General features: G+C 51.3%; 2 protein-coding genes across 2 annotated transcripts; both read left to right on the top strand.

Annotated features, from left to right (window-relative positions):
- Nucleotides 1-1,350: 1,350 nt before the first annotated feature.
- On the top strand, nt 1,351-3,804 carry J4E86_006192 (uncharacterized protein; the record flags this gene model as incomplete). Its single annotated transcript, XM_051446723.1, has 1 exon — nt 1,351-3,804. One exon carries the CDS (start codon nt 1,351-1,353, stop codon nt 3,802-3,804), a length of 2,454 nt encoding a protein of 817 aa, XP_051302298.1.
- Nucleotides 3,805-7,201: 3,397 nt separating this feature from the next.
- J4E86_006191 (uncharacterized protein) lies at nt 7,202-11,804 on the top strand (the record flags this gene model as incomplete). Its single annotated transcript, XM_051446722.1, has 4 exons — nt 7,202-7,205; nt 7,259-7,825; nt 8,079-8,683; nt 9,801-11,804. The coding sequence occupies 4 exons, from the start codon at nt 7,202-7,204 to the stop codon at nt 11,802-11,804; spliced, it is 3,180 nt and encodes a 1,059-aa protein (XP_051302297.1).
- Nucleotides 11,805-12,155: the final 351 nt, after the last annotated feature.

The following is a 12,155-nucleotide window of genomic DNA, read 5'->3' as shown; positions in this document are numbered from 1 at the left end:
TTTGAAACAACAACAGATGGGCATAAGCTTGGCCAGTGAGGGTACGCAACGATCGCAATGCAGCCTTGATAGCCGCGACCCGGCAGACTGGATTTAGCGTACGCCGGTGTTAGTACACGTGTCAGTACTAGAAAACACGAATGACATGTTCAGCCTCAAGCCACCGTAGTATCAAGTCAGTAAGCGAAGTGTTGGATGTAGAGGTAGGCTAGCTACGAGGTGTCAGGCGATGGTCCATCATAACACACCTGATATGCTTCGGCTACTCCAGAGGAAGGCAGTTGTCACACCCCTGCTTGACACTGGGAGACGCCGTCACGTGAAGCTTGCTTCATGCATGCATGCGTTGGTTGCTTTGCACCGAGATGCCAAATGCACGATAGACGCGACGTAGAATATTCGAAAAATAGACGCATGGCTAAATATTCCGCGGCGCTAATAGGTGGCTATTAATAAGTGGGGTTATCGGCCCCGCGCTTAACGATAGCGCGACCCCGCTATCTGAACCCCCAAAAGTTTGTCGAAACATCCCGAGGCCGTCGTTCACCCACCACCACCTCGACCACCCACGTCGCGCGAGTTCACGCGATACCCCCGAGGCTGGAAAGCGGCATCGCCATTCGCTCACCGAGCAAAACCAACATGTTTCCCCAACCCCGCGCTCCTTACACTGGCTGCAGCGTCCGATGAGGCTCGAAGCGCTTATACGACTGTGCCTCATTGATGCATCGTCATCGAAACGTGACCTCATGGAGGGGCCAAAAGCTAAGAATACGCCTAGCTGCATATGTTTTAATACCACAGCGGCAACGAGAATACGCTAGCCTAGCCATGCGGCCATCCCAGCGGTTATACACATGCTCTGTACGGCTACACCCACAGCGGTGACCCGGCTTGACAGCTCCCGACGCCCGCGCCGCACGCAGGTGTCGTGGAGATGGCTTTCAGCCGCCTTTCTTGGCATGCTTTTCTGGAGGTTGGGTCTGGTCCTTGCGGCTAGCTCGTGCCGTGAATGGTGCGTTTGCTCGGTAATGCACCGGTTTCCAGAACGAAGGCATAGTTTGCATGTACGCCGCAGTAACAGTGCTGTTTGATGTTTCGAGCAGCCTCCAATCATGGAAATGGCCTGTGGAGGCTAATACTGCAGCTCGATGTTGTTATAGTATGGTGATGGACACCGATGGTAAGTACCTGGTATCAGCCTACAGCTTCTCTCCAGTCTGGCACTGCTCTACTATCTTGTACGAAGCAACATCTTTCCATCCTTCTCCACTATCTACGTACCCTAATTCGTATTCACGTATTCTTTTAATGCCTTACCCGATTTCCACATCAGGTTACTATCCCAACATGTCTCGATCTCCTCGCACTCCTATGCGTTCGCCTGCTTTTCCAGACATTCCAATCTACCTGGATACCGGCGATGAACGCATCACAGCAAAGACATATGGTACAACACCAACTACGCCAACCACACCAGACATCATCCCTCCTCAACGCCCGACACACCTGAGCCCGTCACACATCAATGCGCCACCCATCAGCCCGGCCGAGCCGAGCCCCACAACCACTATCGAGACTTCCAGTTGTCGGTCAGTCATCTGGCCCATTCCAGAACCACCACCGGAGATTCAGCACCAGTCTGACTCTAGGCGACCGACTCTTCGCTTCTTCCCGACTGAACGCCCTCGAGTCCGTCTTGACACCGTTCATTCCCTGCAGGTTCCTTCCATCAACGAGAAGACCCCAATCAGCTACTACAATCACCCTGGGTTAGGCATTCTCAATGGGCCGCCTAAGCCTCCCTCCATCGAGATCTCGCCGCCGATCAACGAAAAGTCCAACCCGGAGGCCAACATCGCACAACGTATCGAAGAGACGTTATGGAGATACAGTGCATCTGGTAACATCTTGAAGAGATGGTTACTGGAAGTACTCAGTTGGCTGTTCAGCGCGATCTGTATGGCCGCCGTGATCGGTGTACTTATCAGGCTCAAGGATGAACCATTGACAAAGTGGGCCTTGGCTGAGAAGACTGGCTTGACTTTGAACGCCTATATCTCCATTCTGTCCAAGATGGCCGGTGCCGCCCTCATCTTACCAGTGTCTGAAGCCCTTGGCCAGCTGAAATGGAGCTGGTTTTTGGAACACTCAAAACAAATGTGGGATTTCGAGATCTTCGACAACGCATCCAGAGGGCCGTGGGGCTCTTTCCTACTATTAATACGAACCAAGGGACGGGCACTAGCCGCTTTAGGAGCCATGATCATGCTGTGCTCTTTGGCCTTGGATCCCTTCTTTCAGCAAGTGGTCGATTTCCCCAACAGGTGGGCCCTTCAAGACACAGCGAGTCTCATTCCAAAGGTGGCATCTTACACACCGTTCTATACTCCGGAGTTTTTCCAAGGCTTTGAGATGAATTTTCGAGACCCTGCTCTTAGGCCCGTTATCAGTCAGTTCTTTATTGACAACGGCACACAGCCTGTACCTTTCGGTAATGGAACGAGGCCCGAGATACCCCTTTCTTGTCCCACGAGCAACTGCACTTGGCCCCCGTATGAGACGTTAGGCGTCTGTAGCGAATGTGTCGACGTGTCCCCGCTACTCGAGTGGGATTGCATCTACACTCGCATTGATTGGAGCGCCAACCAGACGGGCCCAATAGAGGTTGACAAGTACCCGAATTCGACAGTCTGTGGTTACTTTCTCAACAAGACCAGCGATGCGCCCGTTCTCATGTCGGGTTACATCCTTGATGATGCCGACGATGAACCCATCAAGGGCGAAGCTCTCATCATGCGCGCCCTTCCGCTTACGGACATGCTCGATAGGTTTTCGTTATTCCAAGGCTCTATCAACTTCCGGCACGTACGCAATCCTATTCTGGATGCCTTGATTGCCTCTGTCGATGGTGGGTCTGCTGGCGTATACCGTAACGAAACTCCGGTCATACATGAATGCGTTCTAGCATGGTGTGTGAAGACTATTGAGTCATCGTATGCTTGGGGAAGCTACGACGAGAATGTCACATCAACCTACCTCAACGGAACGTCCGGACCTTTCCCATGGACCAGCGTGCCAGTGGAACTAGAAGGAGAGAACGCCACCATGACCATTTATGCGGACGATATCAACATAACACCACCACCGTCAAGCCGGAATCTGACAACCGGCGTCGTATTCAACGATACCTATCACTTGTCGAACACAACCGCTTCGAACGTCATCATTATCTTCGACGATTTCTTCCCATCTTACTACACTGCCGCGACGTCAACGGAGAAACCGATGCTGAGGTATAAGAACTTCGCGGACGGCCCATCCATGCGCAAGCTCGCATTCAATCCATTGTTAGCACCGAACAACATTACTCATCATTTCGAGAGACTCGCTACTGCTATGACGAACGTGGTACGATCCTCCGATGAAAGTAAAAACATGCTTGGAGGTAAGGCGTATAACCAGGAGAACTACGTTTCGGTTCGATGGGAGTGGCTCACTCTGCCGATTGGTCTTCTCTTAATCTCTCTCGTTTTCTTGTCGGCAACTGTGGCTAAGTCAGCGATGGAACGCGATCGTGTGGGAGTATGGAAGACTTCGGCATACGCCACCCTCTTGTATGGTCTGCCAGATGAAATGCAGCAACGGATCACAAGATCTTCGAGCACAGGAACCCCAAGAGCCAAAGCAAAAGAACTCAAGGTCAAATTGCAGCCCAATCAGGGCTGGAGAGTATCTGGAAACCTTTTCTCCCCATTCGTAGCGAAGCCAAAACCCAATCTACCTCCGCCGGGTTGGATCTAAGAACATCCAGTGTTCTTCAGAAGTAACATGAACAAAAGAATTAAGGAAATTACAACTAGTACTTTACAAACCGACAAGGAACGATGCTCGTGCGCTCACTTACTTCCTCCGCTCTTGGGTCGGCTCAGACCCCTCTTGCTTCCACCGCCGCCACCACGTTGCAGACCCCTCTTGCTTCCGCCACCACCACCACGTTGAAGGCCTCTCTTGCTACCGCCACCACCACCACGTTGAAGACCTCTCTTGCTACCGCCACCACCACCACGTTGAAGACCTCTCTTGCTACCGCCGCCGCCACCACGTTGAAGACCCCTTTTGCTTCCACCACCGCCATGACGCTGGAGACCTCTGTCCTCCAGATCGTCGGAGAGTTGCTCGGAAGCATCTACATCGACATCTTCTACCATATCCTCGTCGTCGTCGTCGACGTCTTCGCTTCTCTGATCGATGACGATGTCGTATGCGGCGTCTGGAACGGCTTCGATCAAGGCATGTCGTTTGAGAACATCACGGACTAGACCGGTCAAAGAGAAGGCATTGCGTCGCTCAGCCACGGCCTCTCCACGTTGTACAATCTGAGGGTGATCAATATTGGTAAAGAGGTAGCAAAGTTTGAGGGGTACTCACATCGGTTGCCGGGGTTGGCGCAGCAAGTGTGAGAACAGCCAAAGAGGCAGCGATGAGAAGGTTACGGCTGTACATCGTTGGAACAACAAGAGGTCTTGAAGAAAGTATGTGGGTCTTGAAGAGAATACTCTTGCTAGGTGTTGGAGGATGATGCCAGCTCGCTACCTAGGAGGGTGTAACAATGTTTTGGAATGTTGGATGGAGAATATGGAACTTAGGAAGCAGGAACGGTCCCGGCATTTAACCATCGTCCAGGGTACACACCAACGGTGACCGACAGTGACGACTCCAGACCATCGCACCGCATGCTCATTTCCACTACCTGGCTACCGGCGCTTCAACCCGTAGTCTCTCCCAGCTTCGTAACCGCCTTCGAAGCCACCGGCACGGCACCAGACGCATGGCATCGCACGTACGATGCGCGCATCACACAAAGTTGTGCAACCATTGGGAGAAAGAGCAGGGAGCATGATAGCTGATATACGAATGGGGAAAGGTGAAACGCAAAGACCGACGCGTTGGAACACAAGGCGTTAGGCCCTGGAATTTGTGGTGGTCCACGGACGCGACGCAATGGATCAGGGGACATCCCGCGATTTTCGTCACAGAGTTATCACATTCGAAGCGCTCAAATAGCAGGGCTTTCCACGAGGCGACTCTGCAAATTCGAGATCATGTAAGTACGATTCATCACCGTACTTCCTGCAATTCTCATCCATTGCCAGAACGACTTCTGACCAATCGAAAGGTTATGACAATGTGATGTGGCTTGGCGGCGTTTTACACCTACCCCTGGAGTTGAAGCGATTGGCCCTACGCGATCGGTGCCTTATGCGAATCAGCCATAACCCCGCGACCTAGTCACGAATCTTTCCTACACGTGACGAACATCAGCGTTACGCTTTCTTCGGCTTCTTTGTACATTCTCAATAGTAATCCTCAAAACGACTATTCACAGAAAGAAGTCACACGTTCAACTGTGCTTGTAGCTTTCGCTGAAATGTGGTGGCGTCTTACCCCTGTACAGGAGCCGGATCGGGTATGGCTCAGGGTGCGATCCATTTCATTAATATCTGCGACCAGCATCATCATGCCTTCTCTGGATCTGAACTCGAATATCTTAACCGTCCCACTCGACTTTCCGGATCAATGAACTGTTCTGATACGGCAACTCCGCGTTGAGATAGATGTTTGGCGAGCCGAAGTGTCTACCTGAGATTGACATGGACCAATTACAGACAACGTCTAAGCGCCCGAGATCGATACTCACATCATCTGAGCCTCTTCATCCAAGCTGCAACACGACCGCTACATGCATGCAAACCTTATCAAAACCACCGTTCATGCGGCTGGAAGATTTTCTTTGATTCCGCTGCAGTGTCACCACCTAAATCATGCGGCACAGCCGACAACCTTCCGAGCCTTCTTCGCACGCCATGCGCAAGCAGTCACAGTGTTCATGCATGGTGATATCGACCAATGTCTTGTCTTGACCTGTCGCAGTACCAGTCTTGTCTCGGCGAATGCATGGGCTGCCACATGGTTTTGATGAAAGTACAGATCTTGAGGTAGTGCCTAGGCGACCTCAGGAGCGTCACATAATCCGAAATCCATCACTCTACGATCTTGACGCCATCGCACAGTGGACCATGCTAACCCTTGCTTTGCGTAGGGCCGTGATATGCTCGTAACATCATTCATCGGTCCCGCTTTTTCAGAATGCTCTCCTCTCCATGGACATTGTTGTCATTGGTCGAGCGAAACTATCTTCGCTCTGCATAGATGACATGTGCTACCAGAGGCTGTTCTACAGGAATCTCGGTTGAGCTTTTGAAGCCCTTCGACTGTTGTTTGTGCCTTGCTATTCCAGTTAGTTCCGAACAGAATGACTGTGTTGGTGGTGTTGCACACTTCATGACATCATGGCACGAAGGCCAGAACCTTCCAACGTTCCAAGGTTGGAACGCAGCCCAAACTCGATCCTCCGTACCTGACAGCATTCACCAGTCAGACCTGCCTTTACCAAGCTGCCTTGCGCTCTGCCTACTCAGATAACGACTTCAGCGCTTATGACTTTGATCATACTTACTGTAAATGCTGGCTCTAGACGGTCCGACAAGCTGTACCTGCAGGATGGTGCGCCCGGCGCTAAGGTGATCGGCGCCACATGACTCCAGGGCGGGCCTGACGACGCTATGGGCGCTAAATATACCACTCCGACAGGTCTGACAGTGTCGCCGAGCAACAACCTCAAGGACTCGTCCTCGTCAACGCGGTAGTCTCGAGCCCTACATCGACTTTCGTCCAGTTAGCCACGCTTCCCGAGGATCACGCCCGCTATGATCGCGTCGTTCCATCTAGACGAGCTGCAAGGCATTCGCAGTTTAAGCGCTCTATCGTTGAAAGAGGGCCCTGGCGGAATGTTGGTATCTACCAATCATTACTTCCGGCACCTCTTGTAAAGCATCACCTCTGACGGCATGAACATTCTCGCGCTCACCGAGACGCACTCACGATGTCACAACAACAACAGCGACAAGGGATCCCGCTACCCCTTTCACTCGCGCAGCCACAGCATTCATACTTCTCGTCGATCAATGAACCCTCGAACATACCACCTCCGCCATCCTATCGAGCTTCTGTCCACGAAAAGCACCGTCTCGACTTCCCAGGGCGCATAGAGCGAAAGCTAGCGCAGTACAATTCCTCGCAGAATGTTTACAAACGCTGGCTTTTTGAGATCGTTAGTGTGGCAACGAGTGCTGTCTGCATGGGTAAGACACCATCAGTTCTGCCTGATCTTTACATGTGCTAACTAAGAGTGTAGGCATAATCATCGGATTACTCTACTATCTCCACGATCAAGCTCACAACAAATGGCCTGCAGGCCTAACGATAATCACGGTTCTTTCGAAAATTGCCTCGGCAGCACTTATTCTACCTATATCGGAAGCTATCGGGCAGCTGAAATGGACTTGGTTCTACGGGAAAAAGTCCAGAGACGCATTCGACTTCGAGATATTTGACAAAGCATCGCGCGGTGCATGGGGATCGTTCATGCTCCTGTGCCGAACGAAGGGCAAATCACTTGCCGCACTAGGTGCACTGTTGACAGTCCTGCTACTTGCGATTGATACTTTCTTCCAGCAGGTTACCGATCTCAATGAGCGTTGGAAGCTACAGGGCAACAGCTCGATTCCACGAACCGTACAATATACCCCCTCCCTCGCCCTTACATACGACAGCACCTGGGACAACGAACCCGTGGCCACGATGAACCAAGACCTCAAGAGGACCCTGGATCCATTTTTCTTTGACCAAAATGGCACACGTCCTTTTCTCACCGAGGGTGGTCCTCAGGCTGAGATACCACTAGTATGTCCAACTAGTAGATGTGAGTGGCCGGCCTATCAGTCTTTGGGAGTCTGCAGTGCCTGCGAAGATGTGTCATACCTACTTGAATATGATTGTCTCCCCATGAAGATGGACTGGATTAGAAACTCAACTGGTCCTGGAACGGAGGATACATATCCCAATGGTGAGATGAGCCTTTCATCATCGACTGTCAGTCTCGGCCATACCAAGCAAGGCCGCCGACCAACCTGTGCAGGTTGAATATTACTATGGCTAATATCATTGTGGTATAGGTACTGCTTGTGGCTATTTCCTGAATGCGACGAGTTCACTGCCTGTCCTGATGTCCGGGTACAGAGTCGAAAACAGCACGGATTCCCCTCATGGAGAGACACTTCTCATGCGCACGCTACCGCTCGTCACAAACCCTTTGAGGTCACCGCTGTACGGGGGTTCTATCAACTTCAAGCACATCAACTATCCTATCATCGATGCGATAATCGTAAGCGCAGCGGATGGCTCCTCCGAGAGCGTCTATCGCAAAGCCCTCCCAGTGGCTCACGAATGTGTCTTATCCTGGTGTGTAAAGACACTTCGCTCCTCATACGCACGAGGAGGTTACAAAGAGGAGGTCATCGAGACCTTTACCAACACGACACAGATCGAATACCCATGGTGGGGCGAGAGTGTGGGGCTTGGCATGACGCTGACTGAGTTTGATGCAAATATCACGATAACTCCACCTACCAACGACAACTATACGACCACTTATGGTGTCTCAAACGAGACGTTCATGAACACAATCTTTGTTCTGGACGAAGTGTTCCCCTCCCTGATTACTGTCACCGAGCCATCGGCCAAGCCATATCTGAAGATCAGAACTAGTTTCATCGATCAGGTCATGTTTCGAGAAGTTCGGTTCAACCCATGGCTTGCTCCCAATAACGTCACCTACCACATGGAAAGGATAGCACATGCTCTAACGAACGCAGTCAGGTCTGATGCTAACAGCAATGAGCTCATCGTTGGAAGCGCCTCATCCCCAGAGACTTATGTGGTGGTTCATTGGGCTTGGCTTACATTCCCTTTGCTTCTCCTTTTCCTAAGCATCGCATTCTTGGTGGCTACAATGATCAAGACTTCACAACACGCATACGATGATATCGGCAACTGGAAGACTTCCGCCATGCCGACGCTGATATACAGCCTGCCAAAAGACCTTCAACAGGAACTCAAGACACCGGCAGCATCAACGCGCACCTTGAATAGAAGGTCGAAGAAGGTCAAGATCAGACTAATGCCCAAACAAGGCTGGAGAGTGTCTGGTCTAGTTCAACCCACGTCTACAGCTCCACCTGGTTTTATATAGCTGTAAAGTCTTACTTGTTATACACACATGATTTTGATGAAGATTGTCAAATTACGCGTCAAAACCTGGCTTTGCTCCAGTCGTACTCAAAAGGTACGTGAGGCTCAGTGCCAATCGCTCATGCAACCAATATGCTCGATTCTAAGCGCAACAAGACAACGAGCCTGGAATGAGCGCGTCTGTGTTGCAACGCCAACTTTCACATGCCTAGTCGGCGCCAAAGCCAGCGGTAAATCGACCGGTGTCATTGGCTTATACCGCCAAGCCACACGCGAGATAAACATGGTTAGACACACAAGTCTGCACGACCATGGACTCGCAGCTACTCGGCGCCAAACCCGCTGCTCTAACAAGTTTCTTCCTTCGCTGGCAGCTTTATCTTGCACTCCGCGGCTAAATATCTTTAGTTTTAGGACGTGCGATCGCTGCATCAAGGAACTGCCGAGCTAAGCCATTCCCGCTAAAGGTTCAGAGTGTATGGCGGGTTCATACAAGAGCATGCCACCGATTTGGTGGCACGCCAACTTCGTTCAGCAGCCATCAAGCATACTTCCATTCGAATCACACATTCCCAATGAATGAACCACCCAGTTACACATCCGCGATCTCAGAACACCCACGTAATCACGTACCGACACTTCCCCAGTACCAATTCTCAAGACAGCCGCCACACAATGCGCAAACCTTAGAACGCGATACGCCACCACCGAGCACTTCCGACGAGGCCGAGAAGAACTCATTAGACTTGGTACAGCGCTTAGAGAAGAAACTGGCTGAGTACAACGCGTCTCAAAATGTTTTCAAGAGATGGCTTTTTGAGACTGCCAGTTGGACAGTGAGCGCGTTGTGCATGGGCGCCACCATCGGTATCTATTTATCGATCAGTGGGGAGGAGATGACCAAGAGCGACCGATTTCTCACGATAGCCAATATCTTAGGGAAGGTTGCATCCGCTGCCCTTATCGTACCGACATCTGAGGCACTTGGGCAACTAAAGTGGCATTGGTTTCATGAGTCCAAAGCTATGTGGGATTTCGAAATCTTTGACAAGGCATCCCGCGGTGCATGGGGGGCTGCACTACTTCTTTTCCGGACGAAAGGAAGGTCGCTTGCTGCGTTGGGGGCGCTTCTCATCGTACTACTGCTTGCCATCGACACCTTTTTCCAGCAAGTGGTAACCTATCCGGACCATTGGGCCATGCAGAACTCTTCCTGTTCGATTCCAGTCGTCAAGAAATACCGTCCACCTACCTCGAAGTTCTACATCAAAGCTGAAGAACAGGGGTTGTATGATGAGGTATCTGCCCCTATCATCAAAAAGTACTTTTATGGGAACGGCACACGATCTACACAGCTGGGGCGAGGCATTCGTCCAGAGATTCCCTTATCGTGCCCTACTAGCAACTGTATTTTCCCTGAGTACGACACTCTTGCAACGTGCAGCAGCTGCGCGGAGGTCTCTCACAGTCTAAACATCACGCACGCATGTCTCAACACCACGATCGACTGGAGTGCCTACTACCAAGGTCCGATAGAAAGTGTTCCGTATCCAAACGGGACCGTGTGCGGGCATTTCCTCAACATCACTTCGAGTACACCGCTTCTTCTCTCGGGATACGTGGTACTAGAAAACGGAACGACAAACACTACTGGCGAGGCTCTATTGATGCGTACAGTTCCTCTTTCCGACTTTTGGACTAGAGACCCCTTCTACGGCTCAGGCTCTGTCGCCTTCAAGAACATTCGTTATCCAATCTATGACGGACTTATCGCATCCGCAGCTAATGGTATTGGCAGTGTCTTCCGACACGAGCCCCCTGTAGTCCACGAATGTGTACTGTCGTGGTGTGTTGAACGCATGAGATCCTCATACGAATCGGGTATATACAGCGAGAGCATCCTTTCAACGCATCTGAACATCGCCACCGACCCCACACCATGGCCTTGGATCGTTACGAAGCGGGAGTCTGGCACAGATTTTGTTTATGCGCCCAATGTGACTCTCGATGTTCCATCGCAGAGCTTGCCAGGTACAACCTCACCCGGCCCCAACATCACGTATACTATCTGGAACGAAACCGTCTGGAAAGTCAACGCCATTTGGGACGATTTCTTCCCAGCATCTTATACGAGCAACAACTCGGCGATGCAGCCAATACTCAGGTTTCAGAATTTCGAAAATGGCCCTGCTACGCGATACATCGACTTCAATCCCTGGCTAGCACCTAACAATATTACACATCATATGGAGAGGCTAGCTAGAGACGTGACCAATGTCATACGGTCTAATGTTGATAGCAATGAGATGATAGCCGGAAAAGCATACAGCATGGAGAAGTTTGTCCACATCAATTGGCTGTGGTTGATATTCCCACTCCTGCTACTCGTACTCAGCCTTGTGTTCTTGGTTGCTACTATCATCAAAACTTCGAAGGACACCGAGACAGGTATATGGAAGACTTCGGCGATGCCAACGTTGATGTACGGTCTACCGCAGAATATGCGGAAGGACAGTACCTCAACCACAAGCTCGGGTGGCGCATCACACCACGATCCCCGCAAGGTCAGAATTAGACTCTTGCCAAAGCAAGGCTGGAGAGTGTCTGGACAGGTGCAGCCAGCACCGACAGCTCCACCTGGCTTCATATAACCGTAGACCTTTGCCCGCGATGTTAAACTGTAGACAATCAAGTCATTCTGATAGAACTAAATAGCATGTAATGGATAACCACATCTGGCACGTTTTGCCAAGCAATCGTCATCGCGGAGCCAATCTCGCTTGCCGAAGCCCAGCTCCAACGCGTCCCGCTGACCCTCACTCCTTGTATCCCCGTCCCAACTTCATCACTCGAATTTCAACTCCGCCTTCGGTCGCCGGAAGATCTTCGCTTGCTACTGCATCCAAGGTCGCTCTATTCGTCTGCGCGATATGGCTATGTCGGTCTCCGCGCCGAGGTCGGTAGCTGACATCCAGTCGCCATGCCGCAGCGCTAACAGCAAA

Source organism: Alternaria arbusti, assembly GCF_024043155.1.
Source record: "Alternaria arbusti strain BMP 1465 chromosome Unknown scaffold_7, whole genome shotgun sequence".
Classification (NCBI taxonomy): domain Eukaryota; kingdom Fungi; phylum Ascomycota; class Dothideomycetes; order Pleosporales; family Pleosporaceae; genus Alternaria; species Alternaria arbusti.
The sequence above is the reverse complement of the archived record's forward strand: the minus strand, read 5'-3'. Positions and strand labels throughout refer to the sequence as shown.